The sequence below is a fragment of the Pelobates fuscus genome, chromosome 2 (genome assembly GCF_036172605.1).
Source record: "Pelobates fuscus isolate aPelFus1 chromosome 2, aPelFus1.pri, whole genome shotgun sequence".
NCBI classification, from domain to species: domain Eukaryota; kingdom Metazoa; phylum Chordata; class Amphibia; order Anura; family Pelobatidae; genus Pelobates; species Pelobates fuscus.
In genome coordinates this window covers 132,249,085-132,274,292 of record NC_086318.1, presented here as the reverse complement: position 1 = coordinate 132,274,292, position 25,208 = coordinate 132,249,085, and the positions used below count along the sequence as shown (strand labels likewise).

The window sequence follows — 25,208 nt, the reverse complement described above, 5'->3', positions numbered from 1 at the left end:
AAAAATATATTACTTTATAAAACAAAATGCTTTTTTTAACCCCATAAGGACCCAGGCTTTTCCCCCCTTTGTGTTTAAGTGCACCCATAAATATTATATATTATATATCATTATTATTATTGCCTCTTTACAAATTGCTGGTAAGACCACACCTTGAATATGCTGTGCAATTTTGGGCACCCGTTCTAAAAAAGGATATCATGGCACTTGAAAAAGTGCCGAGACGAGCTACAAAATTGATAAAAAAAAAAAAAAAAAGGAATAGAGCACTTTAGTTACGAAGAAAGGTTAAAAAAATGTAAAACTTTTTAGTTTGGAAAAACGGCTCCTCAGAGGGTATATGATAAGATTATACAAAATTATCCAGGGCCAGTACAAACCATTATCTGGAAATCTATTCATAAACAGAGCTATATATAGGACACAAGGTCACGCACTTGGGCTAGAAGAAAGGAGATTTAATCTAAGGTAAAGGAAAGGTGTTTTTTACAGTAAAAACTATAAGGATATGTAATTATCTGCCTGAACAGGTGGTCCATACAGATGTTTAACCCCTTAAGGACACATGACAGAACTATTCCGTCATGATTCCCTTTTATTCCAGAAGTTGTGTCCTTAAGGGGTTAAACTGCAATTGGATAAATACTTACAAAAACATAACATACAGGGATATCATTTCTAATTAGTGGGGTAATAGCTGCTTGAGCCAAGGAGACATCTGACTGCTATTTTGGGGTCAAGAGGGAATTTTTTTTCCTAGTTTGTGGCAAAATTGGAAGCGCTTCAGACTGGGTTTTTTGCCTTCTTTTGGATCAACAGCAAAGACATATGTGAGGAAGGCTGAACTTGATGGATGCATGTCTCTTTTCAGCTATGTAACTATATAAAGAGGGCTTTCTTTTGACACCCTATTTGTGTACATAACGCAATATTAAGGTATATATAAGGTTATTTTACCTTTAGTACTACTTTTGGCAGGTACAAAAAGTGCTGCTCTCCTAGGTACAGGAGTACCATTAGGGCTAGTTTCCCTTATGTTTAGGTGAGGCTGTCATTATCTCGATCTACCTATATCCTATATTAGGCACTTCATTCCATATGTGTGGAGGGGGGTTCATTACTATGGGCAGGAGTTTTTACTCTATACTCGTTTGAGATATCTAAAGGGTAGGGGTGACTGACAGTTGTTATTGGGACTTGATACCCTCCTCCTCCTCCTCCCTCCCCTTTATGCCTGCTTATAGTCTTTAACCCATTCTAGTTATATACTAGATTTAGGGCGTCTTTGTGATTACTGAGCTACATTTCAGGACCCCCTTTTTTTCTGTTGTACTACTATTGGGTTACCCCCTGTTATAGCTCTACGTTAGGCTTCTTTTAGGATCTTTCTGATATTCCCACGGCTGTTCTGTGGCTATACAGATTGGCCCTATTTTCCTTTTGTTTAAAAAGGACTAAAAAGGAATAAAATATTTTTTTTAAATGGGGGGGGGGGGGGATTAAAAAAAATATTTATTTTTCTCAGTTTTCCATTAATAATTTTTACACACCAAATAAAGAAAACAAACTCAAATTAGATTCACGAATTAGTCCTGATTGTTAACTGCCCAATACACCTAGAATTTTAATTAATTTTTAGAAGTAATAAAACAAATATTGCAAAAACTGTGCAAAATCTGTAGTCACAGTATCCCAAAAACTACACAATAGTATATATTAAAAGGAAATACATCTCTTTTTTGTTTGATTAGATTTTGTGGGGGGAAAAACACAGACCACAAATGTCCCACTGCTGTAAACACACCCCATAAATATATTCAGCCACAGTTCTCAAGTACAATTATACCCTATATGTATAACTTACCCTAATGCTTCCCCTAATATTGTCCCTATTCCAAGCTTTAATCTGAAACCTAATCCTACCCATAATCCAACCCATAATCCAGCCCTAAATCTAATCGTAATCTAACCCATAACCCATCTATAATCTTAGTCCTAATCCCGTCCTCTCATCTTAGTACTTAACCCACCTCTAAAGGTATTCCCTCTGCTGATGTTAGTATTGACATCAGCAGAGGGATTTTCTAGCTCACACAGTACAGAGGGCTCTCTGAGCTCTCTGCACAGTGTGAGTGCAGTATGAGAGGGAACCTTTATAACTTACCAGTAGTGATGTCCCTAACTTTTTGCCGGGAACTGTTCGCCGGCGAACATAGCTGGTTCGTGGCGAATGCGGCGGGCGAACATATGCGATGGTCGGTCCGCCCCCTATTCGTCACCATTGAGTAAACTTTGACCCTGTACCTCACAGTCAGCAAACACATTCCAGCCAATCAGCAGCCGACCCTCCCTCCCAGACCCTACCACCTCCATGACGAATAGGGGGCGGAGCGACCAGCGCATATGTTCGCCCGCCGCGTTCGCCACGAACAAGCTATGTTCGCCGGCGAACGGTTCCCGGCGAACAGTTCGGGACATCACTACTTACCAGTAACACTTCAGTTCAAATACATGACATTTCTATTTTTAATAAACTAGCTAAATGGTTTGCTGAGTCTCATGAGAAATGTGTTCAGCAAGCACTGCAGCGCTAAAGGTGATACATTACTATCTGAGGTCACTATTAAAAATGTCTTGTCTGGATGAGACTACAGTGGAGAGTTTTTTGCAGGGGAGAGAGTGAGTAAGGGACTCAGAACATGAAGCCATGAGAGGTTTATCAGAGACTGTAGGGGAGAAAGTGCAGGGATGCATTCAAAGCATGGAGGTCGGGGAGAGCAGTCAGACACTGTATCTTCAATTTTCATACTGTGAATCCCTCACTTCCACTGAAACACTGTCATATGAGCATTTCTCATGCTCTTCCCCTCGTTATCATACAGCTTAATTTATTAATTCATCCATTTGTTCTTTCATTTTTTTATACACAGGGCTGCACAGTGTGAAAAGTGAAGATATTGTGTTTGACAGCTCTCCCCAGCCCTCCTGCTTACACATTCCAGCTATGTATTCAAACTGCTTCATGGAGTCAAATGTTGGATGCATCTGCCAACTCCAGACACTGGTGCTAACAGCCTATGGCAGCCCAGTAAGCAGGCCTGTCTTTTAGGGCAGCATTTTTACTGCCCCAAACATGAAGCATTGGGAACAGCAAGTGTCTGTCAGACAGCCAATGAGTGTGATTTACACAACATCTCATAGGATTTAATCAGATTTTTGGGTAAATGACCATACATTTGTTCATGCTTTTTTTCACTCTCCATAGCAGCAATAGAGGGTCATAATAAGGGGGGAAGCTGCAGGACTAATATTTAAAAGGACATAAACATGTTTGATTAAAACAGACACATCTCAAAGGCATACGTTTACACAAATTAAAAAAGTTTAGTGGATAGTAAACTTTTATTTAATGGATAGTAAAAAAAAAAAAAAAAAAAAAAAGAGTTTTTTTTTCCCCATTACAATATGATGTTTTTATATCACCTGTAATGCCTCTTCTTACTAACATAATATGTCATATAAGAAGAGATTTAGAACATTGAGTGAGCAATATGGACGATTCATGAAATTGGGAAAGGCATGTGAAGCTTGCTCTGATAGTGTATGTTACTCCAAGACCATTTAAAGCTTCACCGTTTATATACTATCTGCTAGTGATACAGTGTGATGAGCTGGGTTTTTTCTTTTTTTACCAATACTGATGTGATATTCTATATTATGCACAAAACTACATTCATGGGGCGTGGCCTAGCAGCGGAGCGGAATGGCTGCCTAATCTCTGAGCTCCTCCGTACTCGCCCTGCAAATCGCTAGAAAGCTGCCCCAAACGCAAATATGGGGAAACACACTAAGGCTGGGGGTACCCCCAAACCAGCGGCCACCCGCCCACCTGCAATCCAGGCATCGGTCAGGCAATACATGACCACACAGCCGGACCCATCATCCCAGGCCTCCGCTGAGGCCTTCCTGTACTCGGAGGCCTCATCCATGAGCCCGAACTCCCAGGTCGGCGACGCGAGTGGAGAACCCACAGAACACCCGCCGGCAGACTGGATGGCCCTGCTGAGAGCACTGCCTACCAGAGCTGATCTGACCCAAGCCACATCAGCCCTCCATGCCTCGATCCGGGCCGACCTCCAACTGATGAGAGCGGACATGCAGGGTATGGCGGACCGCATGGCGCGGCTGGAAGAGGAACAAGACAACCTCACTGTGGCCCACACAACCACTGAGTCCACGCTTCTCAGCCACACTGCCCACTTGCAAGCCATGGCGCGCCATGTAGAAGATCTCGACAACAGGGGCCGCAGAAACAACCTGCGGATCCGAGGCCTACCTGAAGGCGAAGAACCCTCAACCCGGCTCACCGACACACTTACCACCTTATTCAACGACCTTCTAGGCCGTCCTACGGACACGCCGATTGACTTTGTCCGTGCACACAGGGCACTAAGACCCAGAGGCCCTGAAGGAGCGCCGCCAAGAGATGTCATATGCTGCTTAACTATCTTCTCCCTCAAAGAAGACATACTGCAGGCGGCTCGCAATGCGGGATCCATTACCCATGAGGATCACCCTATCCAGATATTTCCTGATCTCTGCCCGGCCACATTGGGCTACCGCAGGGCTCTGAAACCCCTCACTCGAGCCCTGACGGCTCAGAAGGTGAGATACCGATGGACTTTCCCGACCGGCCTAATTGCTCACACTCCTAATGGTCCCATGCCGGTACGCAACCAACAGGACCTGCAAGATCTCACCATTGAGCTCCAGCTACCACCCTTAAACATGCCTTGGCCGGACCCGTTAGACTTCTACGTAGGCCCACCGAGGCCGGCACGAGACGACCCACTGCCACAAAGAAGAACCAGATCTAGAATGGAGACGGCGCGACCAGCCGGCAACACCCGTTGAGTTCCACGGCTCCTAAGAGACTCTGAGACCCACGGTTTGAGGTACCTGCCTATGAACTATGACCCGCTGGGGAGCTTCCCATAAGGTATCTCACAAACCACACTGAACTGCCGGACTCCCTCTCTTGTTACACTTTTGGGTGGGGGGCTGAAACGGGGGATTTGACGACTCTGCGGCTCACGCTATGCCCCGACTACCACTCAGAAGGGGAACATTCTCTTAACCAGCTGCGGTACCATAGAGGGATTGACATTGCCACACCACCAAATACGAGCCGCAGAGACGTGGAGACTCGGTGCCACCGGCACATTTTGTGACTACTAGTAACGGAGATATAGGGTCTTTGTCGGAGGGCCCAACCTCCCCCTCTATTGAAGTGGATGGGTATATATCATGGGGAAGGGTAGGCAGGAGGAGGACACAACCACCACACACACGCCTGACGCTAGAGCTCAGGGCCACACCACGACACGCCACCCAACTTGACACGCCATGATGCTCACACACACACACGACTCACAAGGCTCGAAGCCTGGTCCACACGACACGCATAATCTTTAAGATACCCCACTCACAAGACCACAGATAACCTAGGGGCTAGAGTATTTTTTGGGCGGGGCGGGTAGGGGGTAGCCAGAGGGGCCTTCCACGTGGGAGTTTTTCTTTTTTTGTTGTCACCGCTGTAGGTGACCCCGCGGGGAAACACCTCGTTTCTTTTCTCTTTTTTATCCTTTCCTCTCCCCTCTCTGAACCGGGACCCCAGAGAGAGACCGGGTATATCCGAGAGGCATTCAGTAACCAGTAGGCCACGTTCCCACCTGGTCGGGGTGTCAGGTAGAAAGGCAAGGGGACTCGACCGAACCGCTAGTACGGACGGGACGACTCCACCTCGGCCTACACCCGAGCCATTATTTTGTATAGTGTTGTTTATTGTTCATTGTTTACTTATTGTTTACATAGTGTTTATTTTATTTTGTCTCTGTACCTACTCCTAGGCACTCAAAGTCCGGCTGCGGTGTCCGCGTGGGGACTCGGGAAGGGGCCTCATCAAGGACCACCCGTCCAGGTAAAACCCTTTCCCTGTACCTCTGACACGCTCCTCCCCTGAACCCACCCAACACCTGAGTAGTACTGCAACCCGTAGGCCCACCATTTATCTGCCCGCACTACCCCTCCCAGAGTAGTCCACAGGTGCTCCGTCATGCAGAACCCGAAACCGGTAACCAGAGCAGACATCAACATTATCTCTATTAACGCTAAGGGCCTTAACCAACCTGAGAAACGATCACAGGCGTTCCGCCACTTTCACAGCCAAAGAGCCCACATAGTATTCATACAGGAGACACATTTCAAGGAAGGTCTGACACCTAGAATGACTGACAAACGGTTCGCCCAATGCTATCTCAGCAACAACCCCTTAGGAAAATCCAAAGGCACGGCCATCCTCCTTCATAAATCCTTACATTTCACACCCACAGCAACCCTGAAAGATGACTGGGGAAGGTATATATGTGTTAAGGGAACGATAGCTGACCGTACGTACACGCTAGCCAACCTGTATGCTCCTAACACTGCGCAACACCGTTTTATGACTAAATCACTGAAAGCCATCATGGCCTTTACGGAGGGTTGTCTGATCATGGGAGGAGACCTAAATGTGGCCCTACAACCGAGCCTAGACACCTCTACGGGCACCTCGACGATACCCAGACATGTGTTGACCACTATCAACAAAACCCTTAGAGACCAACGCCTGACCGACTGTTGGAGAGCGACACACCCTGACGACAGAGACTTCACCTTCTATTCCAATCCAAACAAGACGTACTCCAGACTTGACTACTTTTTCCTACAACACTACTACCTGACAGATGTTAAGTCTGTGACGATTGGAACAGCGACATGGTCAGACCACGCACCACTCACCATGACGCTAACGTCTCCCCTCTATAAGCCGACGTGCAGCAACTGGCGACTGAACGAAGCCCTACTTAACGACCTAACAGTAGCCACGGAATCCCGAACCGCACTTACTCAATACTTCACTGACAATGTTACCCCAGATGTGACACCCCTCTGCGTGTGGGAGGCCCACAAATGCGTTATACGAGGCTACTTCATAGCTAAAAGCGCAGCCATGAAAAAAGCAAAGGCTGCCAGACTGGCGACCATAATCACGGAGATACAGGTGGTGGAAGCCAGGCACAAACTTACACGGCTCCAGAGCGATGGTGCCAAGCTACTGACACTACGCAGGGAACTGGCATCCATCATGAATGCCTACCATCAAAGGGCACACCTGCGCACCAAAGCCTTCTTTCACACACACGCCAACAAATGCGGGACCTTGCTGGCCCGTATGATCGCCAAAAAGAGAGCAGAATCCTACATACCTAAAATTCGCGATAAAGAAGGGCGACTGAAACAACTCCCGGGAGACATGGCGGCGGCTATACGGGAATACTATGCGGAGCTTTATGCCATACACCCCGACAGGGAGCCACCACGCCAAGGTGACGCCTTACCAGAGACTAGACAATACCTACACACACGCATACATAACCGACTTCCCAGGGAAGCTACGAATGCTCTTGACGAACCGATCACACCTCGCGAGCTAGCCTGGGCCATAAAAGAGTCGAAATTGGGCAAATGCCCGGGCCCTGACGGTCTCCCCACTAGATACTATAAAAAATTTGCTGACGTACTATCCCCACATCTCCTGACTGCCCTTAACACCTTACGTGACGGAGCCAGCCTACCCACACAGACTCTAGAGGCCAACATCTCCTTAATCCCAAAGGAAGGTAAGAACCCGGAACTCTGTGCGAGCTACAGACCTATCTCCCTACTAAATTGTGACCTTAAACTCTTCACAAAAATACTAGCCCGCAGACTACAAACCTACCTCCCTGATCTCATACATAGAGACCAGGCAGGGTTCACGCCCCAGAGAGAAGCAAGAGACAACACCATCAGGACACTAGATCTCATCCACAGGGCACAAGACGGTCGAGAGGGCCTCCTCTTGCTCTCCACAGACGCGGAGAAGGCCTTCGACCGCATAGATTGGGGCTACATGCTGGCGGTATTGGAAGAGATAGGTCTGGGCCCGCACATGATGAGCTGGATACGAGCACTGTACTCTAAACCCACAGCAAGGGTATGCGTGAACGGACTGTTCACGAACCCGTTCCCCATCCGGAACGGCACAAGACAGGGATGCCCCTTGTCCCCATTGCTGTTTGTACTGGCACTGGAGCCCTTTCTTAACTCTGTCCGGGACAACCAAGCCATAAGAGGGATACAGATAGGGCAGACGAGACACGTAGTGGCTGCCTTTGCAGATGATCTGCTGTTTTATGTCACTCAGCCTGAAACATCAATGCCAGCAATTATGGCAGAGTTCCAGCTCTACGGCCAATTATCGAATTTCAAAGTTAACCTCGCCAAATCTTCGGTTCTGAATGTCTCGATCCCACCCAATAGAGTTGCAGCCCTGAAACACACGCTCCCATTCCAATGGTCTGACACTACTATAAGATACTTAGGCACCTCCATACCAAGAGACCTGTCACAAATATACACCGCTAATTTTCAACCCCTCCTAACCACAATACGCAGAGACTTGGAGGAATGGACTAAAGTCCGCCTTTCATGGTTTGGACGCATTGGAGTGTTAAAAATGAACATTCTACCCAGGCTGCTCTACTTGTTCCAGACACTGCCAATTCACATACCTGAGGCATACTTCTCAACGCTGCGCTCCATGGCACTCAGATTCACATGGCACAACCTACAGGCACGGGTCAAACACGACACTCTCACATTACCAAAACGGAAGGGCGGCCTGGCCCTCCCAGACTTCCAGGTTTATTACAAGGCAACCCATCTCCAGAGGGTGATGGAATGGTCCAAATTGGAGGTCCACAAGTTATGGAAGGAAATAGAGTCAGACCAAATATCCAGACCAATAGGGCTCCTACCGTGGCTAGATCACCACCAGGGCAGACAGCTGGCTAACCCACACCCGCTAATTAGAGCGACCTTAATGGTTTGGCACAAAGTGGGGACACCCTCCTCCCTCACCACGCCCATTTCACCACTCTTACCCCTGACGCATAATGACGCCTTCCCACCTGGACTAGACGCAGGCCCGTTCCAACAAATGTTAGGAAACTCGCTACCTAGACTCTGCCACGCTACCACCAATGACACGATACGGACTCTTGAGTCCCTGCTGCCCGTGGGGAGACCGACGTTCATGCTGCAGTTCAGATACAAACAACTATCCGCTTACCTACTAATAGTCACCAAAGACATCCAGGCTCACAGGCCGCTCACAGACTTTGAAAGGCTCTGCCATGATCCAAGCCCACTGGCCAGGGGACTGTCCACACTCTACAGCCTCCTCATGGACGCAAAGAGACTTCCCCCACCGAGCTTCATGAGTAAATGGGAAACCGACCTGGGAATTACACTCTCGCCAGCCCAATGGGAAAAGATCTGTACCCTGTCCCTTCACTGTTCAACATCCAGTGGCATACAAGAAACGGCCTATAAGGTACTGTCTCGCTGGTACCGCACGCCACTGGTCACCCATTCCTACGATCCAACCGCCACCAACAACTGTTGGAGATGTGAGAAAGCCCTAGGCACTCTCTTCCATATCTGGTGGACGTGCCCCTTGATACGACCCTACTGGGCAGCGATCCACACGATCATCACCAAATTTTCTGACACTCCCCCCCACTTAGACCCAGCAGCCTTTCTCCTGCACCACACCTCCACCCGTAGCTCAGCTTACAAAAAATCCCTAACGATCAGGATCTTAAACACAGCAAAGAGTCTCATTCCCTTATACTGGAAACAAAAGACCCCACCACCTGTGTCGACCTGGTTTAAGCGCATGGAAGAGCTCAGGGCACTAGAGGAACTCACCTCACACGCAGAGGGGAGAGAACAGTCGTATATGACGACCTGGACACACTGGATACTGACCACGACGAAACCCGACTTCCAGACGCTTATCACAGACTAAGTAGACACCAGTGGGGACATGACCCGAGACGATGGGTAGGGGTGATAAGGAATGACCGAAAAGACAGCGCACGTCATACATAAAGCTACCACTGACAGAAGTTCACTCGACAATTCTGGCCCTGACAGAGACGAAGGACCACATAAACCTATAGGGCAGGGAGGACGCTTTCTCAAACGCTGTGGGATCCCCCCCCCCCATTTTTTCTCCCATCCCTCCCCCCCCCCCCGCCCCCCCCCCCCTTCCCGGGTGGACTTGCGGGCCGCGCAGCCGGACCAGGATACAGCAGACCACAGGTATACCATTAAATGCTTAACTACGCATGTTTCGACCTGGAAACCTGCGCGTTTCCCTGCATTATTTTACCGACACTTCAGAGTCGCTAACACTGTGCCCCATTACCTGTACCTGCCAGTTGTTGGAAACCTGCGTGTTTCACCGAACCACACTTGAGACGTTTACTTTTATTATTGTTTGCAAATTTATTCTTGAAAATCTGAATAAAACTTAATTCACAAAAAAAAACTACATTCATATTTTTATTGATTTTTCAACCAGGTACAGGTTTTTTGTCTTGTAGTTTCTATATATCCAACTGTACATATTGTTTAACCCCTTAAGGACACATGACATGTCTGACACGTCATAATTCCATTTTATTCCAGAAGTTTGGTCCTTAAGGGGTTAAGGATATCATTTTATCATTCAGTAACAACAGAGGCAACACATGTTTCAACAGCACTGATGTGTGTTTATAATTCTGTTTGTTCGGATTTTCCTTGTGTGTGTTTGACCGACCTGGTTCTTCCATGTGTGCAATTATCCAGTTAAAGGCTACTTCAGCTCCCAGGTTCCCTGTGTAGTAAACTGCCTTTCTGCAGGCTTCTAGGGGAAAGCCCATCTCTGCCAGTTGCATCACTGAAGACTCGTCAATGTCAGGAGCTGAGGTCAATAGCAGAAGTCAACATTTAAGTCTGCGCTGCTCACATGCATAGCTACATAATGTACCAACTAAGATAGCATATAAAACACAGGTACCTGATCTCAGCCATCACTTTGTTCCAAACAATAGCGTGGTATAACCCTTTTCACTATGAGCAATGTCACAGTGGGAGCAAGAAATCTATGCATTGTATTTTAAAGTCACCATATCAGTACAGTAACTATTTACATGTGTACTCAAATAAAATGCAGTTTTAGATTCCCTTTCAACTTCAATCTGTACATGAAAACTGAATCTTCCCTTAATCATCAGTGGCCATCTGCTGGCACCTAAAGGAGCAGCTCAAATTAAGGAGATGTATCGAATGAATAGTATCCAGCAATGTGTAGAACAAGACCGTTAAAAATAAAGTTTAGGCTTTAAAAAAGGTTAACATAAACTACACTGCATTAGGAACTGAAGCCATTATTCACATAAATGAAAATAAACATGATAACTTTATTTTGAGTACTATGATTTCTATGATTAAATCAGTATTTGATTTATTTATCTAATTTAAGGAATGACCATCTATCGTGGATTAACTGATAATGTGGGACTCTTAAATGTATGATCCATTTATCTGTGAGCCCCAATAGGAGTGGTTTTAACTGGAGGTACACTGAGAAGTAAAGTGTCATCATCACAATTTCCATTATTTATGCCTCTAGTTTGACAAGTTCTCTATGAAAGTCATCATTCTCATTTGGTAATTGTATGTCTGATGTTGTGTAAAGGATGGCTTAACTTGGCTAGAATATCTATTCAAGGTGGCATACCCTCCATGGTATTCGTTATGCAGGTAATGACATGACATATTTTATAAAAAAACATTTACTTGTTAATCATGATAGGTAACCATATGGAAACCATCAATCACTGAGTGCCCAGGGATGAGCATCTCCTCAATATCACTTGCAATCTCTAAAATGTACACTTTATTAAAAAATTTAATTTGTACAAAATTGCTTTTGCTTAGTAAAGACTTTGATTCCTTAGTGTAAAATGCTATATTAAATATCCATTTAGCCCTTTACATAAAACTATTAATTGCAAGTTTACCCACTGTTGATATCCATCCATGGTACCCAATGGGTGACATTTCATTGACTGGGTAGAGGTTTCTATATAAATAGTGTGTAATTACTTCCATAGAAATAATGAAGGGGTCCTGGGGTTAACGTTATTTCTTTAAGTACAGGGCTACCCTCTGAGATTTTACTCTGATAAATATAAAATCAGACAAAATTACATTTTGTGGTAATAAAGTTAATATGACTAGTAGAATAAAATGCATTTATCTCTTTGGAAGATTTTTATATATGGAAACATATTTTAGTCCGCATACTTACGCTCCATGTAGTGGTTTCTAAAACGATCTGTATAAAGACAAGAAGTAAAATAGCATTGAGTCACACCGTTCAATCTTTACGCAAGCTATATAACAAAATAGTCCTTCTTCTATTCTGTACATATAATTATTAATTTTAGTCCAAAACCTTGTTTTTACCAATAATGTTACATGAAACACCAATTGTTAAGCTGAGAAATATTATGAGACCCAAACAGCGATATTTTGCTTAACCAGCTATTAGTCTAGGTTTCGGGATAACAAAGAGCTAAAAAGAGATGGTTTATCATGCAACATAGACATTGAAATACCCCATATCCCTGCTAATTTAGCACTTCAAAAAATATACCACCGTGAATATTTTCAAAGACTTTATATATACAAAAAAAGAAAGGTTCAGTTCTTCATTTTGTATATGCTGCCATAGAATAGAAGCATGTACTCTGATAATAGTCAAACCTCCTTTATAGCAAATATCAACCATGTATGACTTTTTGCTCACCAACATTTTTTTTCCTAACAATACTACCTTAAAATAATCTCACTCAGGCAGATTATTAAATTGAGAAATTAATCATTTCTTTTGACAGAATGGGGGGGGGGGATTTATCAAAGTTTTGCCAAAACTTTTATGTAAACTTTTCAGCAAAATGTTTTAAATTAGTTTTAAAATGTATGAATATACAACATCTTCTAGTAAACACAGAGGATTTATCAACCTTTTCTTCAGTATTTCCCACATAAAGGAGTTTGATTTAATTTCTTAAATGGCGACATTTACTATGAACAATTCCAGAAAACCTGAAATTTCCAGATCAAATTAATTTAGATCATGTAAGCTTAAAGGTCCTCACCCCATGATGTCCCAGGCACACTGGCATAAGAGCTCACTCTCAAGCTTGTTTACTAAAATGAGAATTCAAAGACTAAAACAGCCATACTGGAATATTTCTCTAAGCCACCTGTGCTCAAAGTTCAACTACTTTGGCCTAATTTTAAATTAACTTTAGTAAAATAACCTTGTCTTTTATTGTTTGTTACTCTTCACATAGTGTCACATGTATAGATGCATACATACAGCAGTGTGTGGATCAAATTAATTTACTTAGTATGATCTGTCTGTAAATTAAGAGAATCTGGAGCCCACTTTAGTGATTATGGTGGTGGAAGTGCCCTGGTAGCTCTCTGTATAAGTACTCAAATCATTTAAGAATTGTTTGACAACTTATCTGATGTCCGCAGGAAACCGGTCACCTCCTTTTCAGCAGTCCAGGAGCTCCCTGATCTTGCAGGTCCAGGTCTAAGCTAATTGGAACACTCAGCGGACATTCTCAGCCACGGATTTTCTCAGGGGAGGGCAGGGCTTTTCTTGAGGGGAGCTAAAGGAAGCTCCTTCCTGGGCGGAGGGTGATTGGCGCCTGGCAGACACCAGTTTAGCTGTCAAACTATTCTTTTGAAAGGTGACAACTTACACTGGGAGGGCACCAGGGCACTCTTGACACCATCTTACTTGGCTACTGGATTTATCTATATATCCATAGATCTGGACTTCAATATTCCTATAAACCCACCTTTGACCTCTGCAGCCACTAAACTACTTTCAATTACTTCCTCCCTCAGGCTATCGCAGTGGGCAAATTCTCCCACCCATGTAGCTGGCAATACCCTTGACCTAATCTTCACTTATGCATGTACAGTATCTAATATCTGCAACACTCCATATCCACTCTCTGATCACCACCTCTTATCATTTGCTCTCACATACCCCCTCACCCAAAAACCTCAGCCTAACCCCCCTCAACTCAGGAGGGACCTTAATTCTCTTGATCTCCAACAGTTGTCAGCTGACATTGATTCTCAACTGCTGTCCATCCCTTCCCTCTCCTGTCCTTCACGGGCAATCTCCATATATAACTCTACTCTTACATCTGCCTTGAACACTGCAGCACCACTCCAAACAAGCACCTCGAGGAGGACCCGCCCCCAACCATGGCATACTAAATCAACGCGCTACCTGCAAAGATGCTCCCGTTGTGCTGAACGCTCCTGGAGGAAGTCCCGCACCCAGGCAGACTTTCTCCATTATAGATTCATATTGTGTTCATACAGTGCAGCCCTTGCCCTTGCCAAACAGTCCTATTTTTCCGCTCTCATTAGTTCATGTTCCCGCAACCCCAGGTGTCTCTTTCACACCTTTAATTCTCTTCTTCGCCCTGCTGTGGCCACCCCCAAAACTAACCTTACTGCTGATAACTTTGCATGTTACTTCACTGACAAGATTGAACAGCTAAGGAAAGAATTCTCCCCTCCTTGCCTTTCTGTTTCTCAATCACACATAGATCATGCCTTTCCTACCCTTCAGACATTCTCCCCAGCTACTGACCAAGAGGTGGCTGCTCTTCTTTGCTCCTCTCGCCCCACCACTTGCCCGCTCGATCCTGTCCCATCTCACCTTATTAGATCTCTCTCCACTTGTCTCGTGCCTTCTCTAACACACATCTTCAACTGCTCGCTCTCTTCTGGCATCGTCCCTGCTGACCTTAAACATGCCACTGTAGTACCTATACTAAAAAAACCATCCCTCGACCCATCCACCCCCTCTAACTACCGTCCCATATCTCTGCTCCCTTTTTCCTCAAAGCTTCTGGAAAGACTTGTCTTTACCCGTGTGTCTCATTTCCTCAATTCCAACTCTCTCCTTGACCCCCTTCAATCTGGCTTCCGCCCTCTCCACTCTACAGAGACTGCCCTTACTTAAAGTTACTAACGACCTAATCGCAGCTAAATCCAAAGGCCACTACTCCATACTAATTCTTCTTGACCTCTCAGCGGCCTTTGACACCGTTGATCATGCTCTCCTTCTTCAAACTCTTCAATCGCTTGGTCTCTGTGACTCTGTCCTCTCGTGGTTTTCCTCTTATCTCTCCCAACGCTCATTCAGTGTCTCTTTTTCTAATGATACCTCCTCCCCTTGCCCTGTCTCGGTTGGAGTTCCCCAAGGCTCCGTCCTTGGTCCCCTTCTATTTTCTCTTTATACTGCCTCTCTTGGCAAACTTATTACCTCTTTTGGATTTCACTACCACCTGTACGCTGATGACACCCAGCTATATCTCTCCTCCCCGGACCTCTCCCCTGCCGTCCTGCAACGTGTCACTGCTTGCCTTTCTTCCATCTCTGACTGGATGTCATCCCGCTTTCTGAAACTCAATCTCTCAAAAACTGAGCTCCTTGTCTTTCCTCCTCCTAATACTGATCCTCCTCTTTCCCTCTCCCTCCAAGTTTGTGGTACCAACATCAGTCCATCCTTGCAAGCGCGCTGTCTTGGCGTCATACTTGACTCTGGTCTCACCTTTGAGCCTCACATCCAGCCAAATCCTGTAGATTCCATCTTAAAAACATAGCCCGCATCCGCCCCTTTCTTGCACCAGATACTACCAAGGAGCTTGTCCATGCTCTAGTAATCCGCATGGATTATTGTAACCCTCTCCTGATTGGTCTTCCCAATAGCCGTACTGCACCCTTACAGTCTGTAATGAATGCTGCTGCTAGATTGATTTTCCTCTCTAGTCGTTTCTCTCACACCTCACCCCTCTGCCAGTCCTTACATTGGCTTCCTGTATGCTATAGGAGTCAATTCAAGGTACTAACTGACACCTATAAAGCATTGAACAACTCTAGCCCCTCTTATATCTCCTCACAGATCCATAGGTATGTCCCTTCTCGGTCTCTCCGCTCTGCCCGTGACCACCTCCTGTCCGTTGTCCGCACTCGTACGGCCAACTCGCGCTTGCAGGACTTCTCACGGGCGGCTCCCTTCCTATGGAATAGCCTGCCTACCGCCATCAGACTCTCCCCTAGTCTTGCATCTTTTAAGAAGTGCCTTAAAACCCATCTCTTTAGGAAAGCTTATGGCCTCCAAGACTAACCCTTACCTCACATACCTGTCTCTTGCCCTCTCCTAAAGGGCAGCCCACCTTATTTGATTGTAAATTCCTGTCCTAATGTGTTTTACACGCCACCTCCTATAGAATGTAAGCTCGTTTCAGCAGGGTCCTCTTCAACCTATTGTTCCTGTAAGTTTATTTGTAATTGCCCTATTTATAGTTAAATCCCCCTCTCATAATATTGTAAAGCGCTACGGAATCTGTTGGCGCTATATAAATGGCAATAATAAATAAAATAAATAAATCTGGGACACCCAGGTCTGAATCTCAGTCAGACCACATCAACAGTAAGTGTCCATGGACATTACACCAAATGATACATCAGCCTACTTCAAAATCCAATAGACTGCGAGCTCATTTGAGCAGGACCTACTTCACTTCTAAATATCCACTTTTTATAATTGTTAAGTTTGCACTATACGAATGATAATCATAATAATAATAATATAAAAAAACAAACAAAAAAAACCTCAGATGAGAGAGGCGACATTCGCCGCTCAGCCTATAGATGTACTTTCTGCAGTTTCACGGAGTTTAACTACGTGAAATGACGCTGGACGTCCTCATGCTTTGCATTGCGTGAGGTTGTCCAGAATCTTCACAATTGATTCATTGCTTTCCTAGTGGCAAGACCTAATGCACATTAGGTTCCCTCCCCCCTTGCATTGTTTTCAGAAGTAATGGAAGAATCTTGGTGCTGGAAATATGTAAGTATTTAAAGGGTTTTTAATGCTTTGCTGGTTGTAGGCGCGGCGAGATAGGGGAGGCATGAGGCAGAGAGACATTACAGTGTTAGGAATACAGCTATCGTGTTCCTTTAAAAGTAACCCCTTTGTACAGGAGTAGCAAACCCGGAATCTCTTTCAGGACTACATTTCCCAACACCGCCTTCAATGTTTCATACACATGGCTTTCAAAACTGGGAGTTTAAAATGGTTTAAATAATTGTATCCGTTGTTATGGTGCAGTATTTGAGGACATAGTTATTTATATAGAAAGCTTTTCATGTATATACCTTTTGGGTCATCAGGAATGACTATTGGGGGAGCAATATCTGGCAGCTCTTCTTCTCCAGGTTGAAGCCCAGAAGCTCTGAGATGATTAATGTCAAGTATATCTGGCATATCCACTGATACATCTAACGAGAGGAAAAGCATAGAATATTTATTCTTCCACAGAACCAGAAATATTTAATACCTGTACGACTAAACCATGTGTAATCATATTACCCTACAACTGAGCAATCAGATACAAAATACTTACCAAGTTTCTTGGGTACCCAATCAAGGCCAAACGTAAACTTCTTAATCTGGACTACCAAATATTCAGGGAATGAAGCAAAACGAGATGTTCTGAGAAAGAGAGCAAAGTTAGATATGCGCATAATAGGATAGAGTCAATTACAGGAAAATGGTGCTATTAGCGTGATTGTGATATGATTTACATTGAAAATATTTCTGTCAAAAAGCCTAATTTATAATGGTGTGTGTAATTACATCAACGGCACCTTAATGTTTGTTGCATCCCTATTTTATAACAGAGCGCATCATTACAGCACAGGTTATAAAAGTGTACTGTCCACAATAACCCCATAACCACAATTTAACCCCTTAAGGACCAAACTTCTGGAATAAAAGGGAATTATGACATGCCACACATGTCATGTGTCCTTAAGGGGTTAAAGGACAAGAGTAATCACATTTTCAATTCTCATTTATAACAGTTTATTGCATTAAATCAAACAGTGAGACTTGTTAACATTGTATATTGAATTATTTTTGAGAACATTTAACTTTTTTATCTGTCTGAGCAGCCATATTGGGCCAGATTCATGTGATCAACTGCCGTGTAACCTAACTGCCTTTTGCAACTATCGGTTTGTGTGAAACTGTAAGAGCAAATTTAGGTTAAGCTTCCAAATCACGTACAGGGATGATGTACAAGCTTTGAGGGATTATACAGCAGATTATAGAATACAGCAAAACCCTGGTGACACATCTCAAAAATCTAAAGTGCTGGTTAACTACTAAACACAAGGCCTCATTCTGCCCATCCAGCCAAGGTGCAGATCACTGAGTAGTGTTCTATTAGAAGTACAGTTACTGCAATTTATTCATACTATAGGAGGACTTTATATTATGTTTTGTTTTTGTTTTTTTTAGAAACATACTCACTTACTGCATTAATTTAGGGTTCAATTAACCCTATAACTACTTTCTTATAAAATATCACTCATCACTTGTGTTGTTTTCTTATTAACGTTAGTTAAGGGTGAGTGTGAAACACAGCATTAATGTTGCATGGACTTTGTTTTTTGTTCTACATAAGTCAATATTTTTTAAATAGTTTAACATGTTTGTACATTTACTTTGGGGGTTTATCAGTAATTTAAGAAATGGGGAGTATTTATAACGGCATGGCAAGTTGTAGGCCAAAAGAGCTGAATTGAAAACAACAGAATTACAATTCAGCTATTTTTACCTAAAATTTGGATTTCCAATGTCAAATCCTGGGTTTAATGAATAATCCCCATTTTGCAGACATATATATATAAAGTGCTAACATATTATAGCGTGTTGTATACTTGGAAGGTCATTTAAGGAAGGATGGTTTTAACTATTTATGGAGTGTAAAATAGAGGATTTATGTATATATTGTTATGGTCTTAGTTGTGGTCTCAATAAAAGAAAAAGGGTTTAATATCCTGAACATTCTCCTTTAGAAATCACAGAACATAACGTGCACATAATGCATGGCCATATGAAGATAACTCACTTAATACCAGCAGACTTTGCTTGAAGAGCACTGCTCCAGAAGTCATCTACATTGTCAGGCTCCGTAAAAGCCTGCAGACAGGCACGGAATGGGATTTTGGCACGCACCAACTCAGGAGCAGGTCTCTTGGCAGTCTCTGCCTCTCTTCGTTTCAGTTCATAGGAAATCAATTCATCTATTATGCAGAAACCCAACAGCTGGTTATTACTCATGTTTAATATACTCCAATTACTACATATGTACTACCTTTCCACGGTGCGTGTTAGTTGATATCTGTGATTTTTGTGTCCAGTACGGACCTTGGATACTATTAGACCATGGGTCCTCAAACTCCGGCCCCCCAGATGTTACTGAACTACAACTCCCACAATTCTCTGGCTATCTATGTAATTCAAAGAATCATGGGAGTTGTAGTTCAGCAACATCTGGGGGACCGGAGTTTGAGGACCCATGTGTTAGACAGTTTATAAAAGCATAATGCATGTGTCTATTGATCACCTTTATTTGTAGCCGCTTCCATGGCCACAGGCAACTGCATAAGATAGCTGACTCTCTGTGTGTACCGCACTTTTCTAGACTGACAGCACTGTGTTCTATCTTCCACTAAATACCTGAAGACATCACTGGGATTTTCTAACCCAATGCTGTTTCTCTGCAAACAAATATAGAAAGAAAGAAAAACAAAATGAAACAAATGGAGATCAATGTTCAAGAATAGCCTAAGACAGCCAAAAAGTTTAGACTGTAATGGCAGAATATACATCCAGTAATACATTCCTCTGGCATGTTGTCGCATATGTGAATTGTTCGATGTCAGTTACAATTTCTGGCAAAATAAATGCAAAATATAGCTTGTTGCTCTGATGTCAAATACTAATGGGCAAATTAAATACTGCAGTAATTTTTCACATCTTTGGTGTTAAGAGACCCTGTACTAGGAGACCCCCTGGGTCTTGTTGCACCATAATCTTTAAAAGGAACATAACTGGTGCCTGTATTGTACAATTCACCCACTAACAATGCAAACTCCGTTTTATGAAGATAAGCCTGCCACACACGCTATGCTGAATTAAAATATGCAGCAAAAGTAAAAAATATATATATATATAGTTAATTTTCATATCTACTTTTTTACACAGTCATTCTTGGTATCTAAGACCATATTTTATGCGGACAATCATAGATTGTAAGTTCGTTTAAGGAAGGCCTACTTTACCTCTTGTCTATGTTATCGAATATTGCCATTTTAAATATGTTGGCACTATATACATGCTAATAATATTAATTAGAACCAATTAGGTTAATAAATAGTATCATCACTCTGCAGATTTAGTAGGTATACAATGCTCAAGGCTCACTCTTCCATACTATTTTTTTTTTTTTTTTTTTACTTTGAAGAGTCATATTAACATATTTATAAACAGATCGGCACATAGAGGGTTCACCTTTGCTTGCAATACTTGGTCTGGCTTCATTTTATTATCCAGCTCGAATCAATCTATTGTTATTGGATTCACACCACACACAATTTGTCAGCAAATGTCTGCATGAGATACTTGGTGTCTGAAACCTTATAGAAGTTCATGCAACATGTATTTTGTTGTTTACTGTTTTTTTTTTTTGCATAGATAGCCAGTTCAGGAGAACCAGAACATAACAGTATTTGTCTTCTGAGTTGGTTAGTCATTGTAAGAGGTTCCTATGCAAATATTTTACATAGTTTTTGCTTGAAAAGTCAGATAATGGTAATGTTATCCATCAATGTTTATTAACTGACATAAACAGGAGAACTTTCCAGTAATCTATTTGTCTTCTATAGCCCCTGTAAAAGCTTTACATAAAACAATGTATATGTACAACTGATACATGTAACACTAAATCCACATTATAACATGAAAGGGTCACTCCAATCACTACGACCAATTCTGTTTTTCAGACCTTGTGCTTTGTCAGGGGCCCCAAAATTTCTGATGGCAGCCCTGCCCATGCAGCATTGGGAGCTTAACCCAGCCCTGGAATAAGTTAAAAGATCACTATAGGGTCAGGAACACAAACATGTATTCCTGACCCTATAGGGTTAAAACCACCATCTAGCCCCCTTGGGCCCCTCATGCCTCCATAAATATGGCAAACTCTTACTGTATTCAAGCCTGAAGCTGTAACTCTGCATGCTGTTTGCCTAAAAAAAAAAAAACAAGCAGTCTGCTGACATCATCAGAAGTCGTAGCCTGATCCAATCACAGTGCATCCCCATAGGATTGGCTGAGGCTGACAAGGAGATCAGGGGCAGAGCCAGCATGATTCAAACACAGCCCTGGCCAATCAGCATCTCCTCATAGAGATGAATTGAATCAATGAATCTCTATGAGGAAAGTTCAGTGTCTGCACTAGGCTAGGCTGTAATGCAAACACTGCTTTTTCTCTGAAAAGACAGTGTTTACAGCAAAAAGCCTGAAGGTAATGATTCTACTCACCCGAACAAATTCAATAAGCTGTAGTTGTTCTGGTGACTATAGTGTCCCTTTAAGTAAAAACGTAGTTTAAAACTTTATTTAGCCTTTTCTAGGGGGACATAAACAATGGATTAGAATGTTGCCGAAAGCAGAAACTGTTTTAAGATTGCAGAAAATGGCATACCTCCACCAAGTTTATGAGATGCAAAAAAAATTCCTGGGCATCTTGCTGTCTGTTCGATGAAAATTCTGGGTGACTTTTGCTCACCAGTGCCTTGAACATCCGAGTTGTGATGCCTTTTGCCTGTTGCTTATTTAAAAAAAAAAAAAGATAAAAAGATCGGAACATGTTAGACATCCAAAGGCGGCATTTACATTTAAGTAGACTGTATCTCCATATAAAATCCCTATGGATCTCAGTGATTCTAAAATGCTCAGACAGGAAGGACTACGAACATGTGGCACACACTACTTGTCATATTACATCACTAAGAAAACAGAATTATACAGGATGTATGTAATTGCTCATCCTTTCCTGTGTAACAATTGTGCATATTACCACAATCAGTAATTTGAAAATCTGTAATTTTGAAACCAGCAATTTTTAACAAATGGGTACTGTTCATAATTTCAGTTCATTAATTTTTGTTTTATTTTTGTAACAATTTTTAAGTAGGTTAAACATTAAAAAGTAGGACATTTGCTTAATGTTAAAAGTATTGGCAAGTTTCACACCATTTGCTGCTGAACACAACTCCGCACTAACCTTTTCCTACAGAGCCTAGTTTTTGTGATTAATCAAAATCATGCCACCTGCTGCTCATTTCCAGAATTGCAAAAAAAAAAAAAAAAACTGCCCTCTGCTAGTCACACATATCCCCATAAGCAGCTGACACAAACCAGGACACTATGTATCAACATATATTATGAATCAGGAGAAATGGCTAAATATTATAATTTCCAACATGTATTGTATTTGAGTTCTATAACAACCAATGGTGTTACAATAAATGTGCCTAAAACAGAAAGTCCTCTAAGCATACAGAAATGTAATGTGTGATCCATACACATTTAATATGGAAGAAATAAACTTAGATTACAAATCATTTCATTTTTCCTGCACTTGTTTCAAGCTGTTAAAAAAATGGAGGACAGCAAGTTCACAGGATTTAAAGTAGTATGTTTATATCTATTGTGAGGTGTAAAAATAATATAAAAATACAAATTCACACCTCTAACTTTCAACTGGTCCCCTCCATCTTGGCTCCCTGTCAGTCATAGTTATCATTAATCATATGTTCTGTACTTTGCACCTGGCAGTCAGTTACAAGGCATATAGAGTTGTGGGTAATTAAATAATCTTTCTATTTTCCTCCTCATTTGCAATTTGTGCCCTGGCTGTGCTTTGCATGAACTGGGTTGTGATGTCAGTTGTTAAATCTTTAATATAAATTTAAAAGAAAACGGAGCGTCATATGGAAAAAAAGGTTAAGACAATCTATATGGCTTTTTCAATTATGAAAAATCAATACTCAGACATTAATAGCGCATTGGGGAAAAAGGAGATGATACGCGCATCAGTTTTGCTGACCGACATATGGGTGTCCTGAGATGCCCTTGCTGAGTAGGAGATGGACAATATAATTGGGTATATATCTGCAGGAGAGTCACCAGTATTCCATTTGAGGGGTTAGAGCACCCTACAACCCAAAAGTTTCAGAGTACAAACATTTCAACAAGAACTTAGAACATTGCTGGTGTTGTTATGTGTTACTGAAATCAGAGAGAGGATGGGCTATTTTTGTTTATCTTTTCATTGCCAAGCTGAATTCTTCCCTGCCCCCATCCCATGAAGGATCATTCCTGAACACTTTCAATTACGCCCACAGCGTGGGCTACCACGCATATCAAATCACACCCAATGCAGTCAATCTCAGGGTCCGTTAAGAGGAGGGAAAACTTTCTTACAGAAACCAGCAGAGGGTTTAATAATGACTGTTCCACTACAGTTACCCTCACCCCGTTCAAATATCTCGAAGATCTGTGACATGATAAAAATTACATTAATAGCCTTACTAAATGGGAAAAAAAGATGGCTTCTTTACTGCTGTCCTTTTCAGCAAAATGACTTTTAAAAGCTAAAACAAAATCATTTAAAGTATCTTTTATTATTATTTAACAGTTAAACACCTCATTTTGGATGCTTCAATCAAATTATATAAATAGTGCAACTATGAATATCGTGGCACCTGACCAAACAAACTGTTAGTATTTAATGAATGCAATACCTTGTATTCTTCTTTCATCACCTGTTCGATCAGCTCACATTTCACTGGAGGTTTGGAAAACTGTCCAGAGAGTAGGGCATGTCCAAGTTTAGCCCTGTAAGTAAACAAAATAAGTAAATAATGTAGTTACCATACACTAAATATCCCTAATAATCAAACTTTAATAAATAGCCCTGTGTCATTTTAAAACAGGATTTATCTTCCATATACAAAACCAAATTTTCTACACATACATTAGGTGCGTCAAATATACCAGAGATTTAAAATATAGTCACATATCATGTTTTATGTATTTGTAAGGATCCTGGCTGCATTACTCACGGTACAGCTTACTAAAAATGGCAACACGATTCAAAATAGTGAAACCTTTTGAGCGAAATGTCTACACACAGCAAAAAGTTCAAATGATATATTTGTAAATGAAATGTCTTTTTAAAAAAAATATAATTTCCAATCCAATCTACAAAAAAATGATAGCAATGCTAACGTAATGCTAAGAGGCAGATGATGCATATTTGGAGTAGTATAAGTATAAATATTCACAATTACAGCAAGCTGTTTCCGAACTAACTCGGGTCAGTTAACGTCATTTTCTGTTCTGCTGTTCGACCCACACATCAGTAAGTATTACCACTTTTCAGAGATAAAAGACACTTGGCAGGCAGTCTACATTCAGCCGCATTTTACAGTGATGAATTGCAGCCTAATGTGCTGACACAGATTCCTTCAGCATAATTTTTTTGGCAAACTAGTTTTGCATACTTACATTTGTGTGTTAAAATCCTGTGTTGGATCCAGTGGAGCAAAGTCAAATATCCGCGTGAGATTTCCTACATAACTGGCGGGGTTAAAAAAAAAAAAAAAGAAAGAAAAATCTCATGAAATTACATTTTGATTAATATTTGTTATTTAGTGCAGATTTACCAATGTAACAAAATGGCATATCTAATGCCAATGGTAGTGTAAACAAATTTAAAGCACACTGATGTAAAAAACACGCTTGACAAATACCAAGAGTATCAAAGTCTATGAATTATGGGCATACAATGTAGACAGGTGTACAGAGCAGGGTAAACAAAGATCTTGTAAAACATTCTGCTTGACATAAGGTCAGTAGGAGATCATTACTCGATACTGTGACTTGCCAATACAGATTTCTAGTCTGCCTTAACACTCACACAGATAGTTCATGGTTAGTTTGTTTTTCTGTAACAAATATGACATTACTGACTTTACCCATTTAACTCTCAACTTATCCCTCAAGAACCAAGCATTGGGCACTATATAGCCAGTACCTAGAATTATATGCCTAGAAATAAATAAATCCAAGGACCCACTAAAAACATTTTTTCCACCAATCACAAAAACTCTCCCTAAAACAAACTTGTATCCACTATGGAAAAAATTATTATTCTACAGTAAATATTAAGGGTGCTGTATACATTGAACAGCATGTTGTT

The 25,208-nt window shown here is 42.2% G+C and overlaps 1 protein-coding gene across 1 annotated transcript in view; it reads right to left on the bottom strand.

Moving 5' to 3' along the window:
* USP13 (ubiquitin specific peptidase 13) overlaps positions 1-25,208 on the bottom strand; it is a 100,132-nt gene that overhangs the window by 5,606 nt on the left and 69,318 nt on the right. The window contains exons 9-17 of the mRNA XM_063442697.1: positions 24,515-24,586; positions 23,749-23,842; positions 21,645-21,770; positions 19,506-19,659; positions 19,008-19,182; positions 17,496-17,584; positions 17,248-17,370; positions 12,290-12,316; positions 10,754-10,897 (exon numbers count right to left, since the gene is read on the bottom strand). Of these exons, the coding sequence (XP_063298767.1) occupies positions 10,754-10,897; positions 12,290-12,316; positions 17,248-17,370; positions 17,496-17,584; positions 19,008-19,182; positions 19,506-19,659; positions 21,645-21,770; positions 23,749-23,842; positions 24,515-24,586 (1,004 nt within the window). The remainder of the gene's footprint in view (positions 1-10,753; positions 10,898-12,289; positions 12,317-17,247; positions 17,371-17,495; positions 17,585-19,007; positions 19,183-19,505; positions 19,660-21,644; positions 21,771-23,748; positions 23,843-24,514; positions 24,587-25,208) is intronic.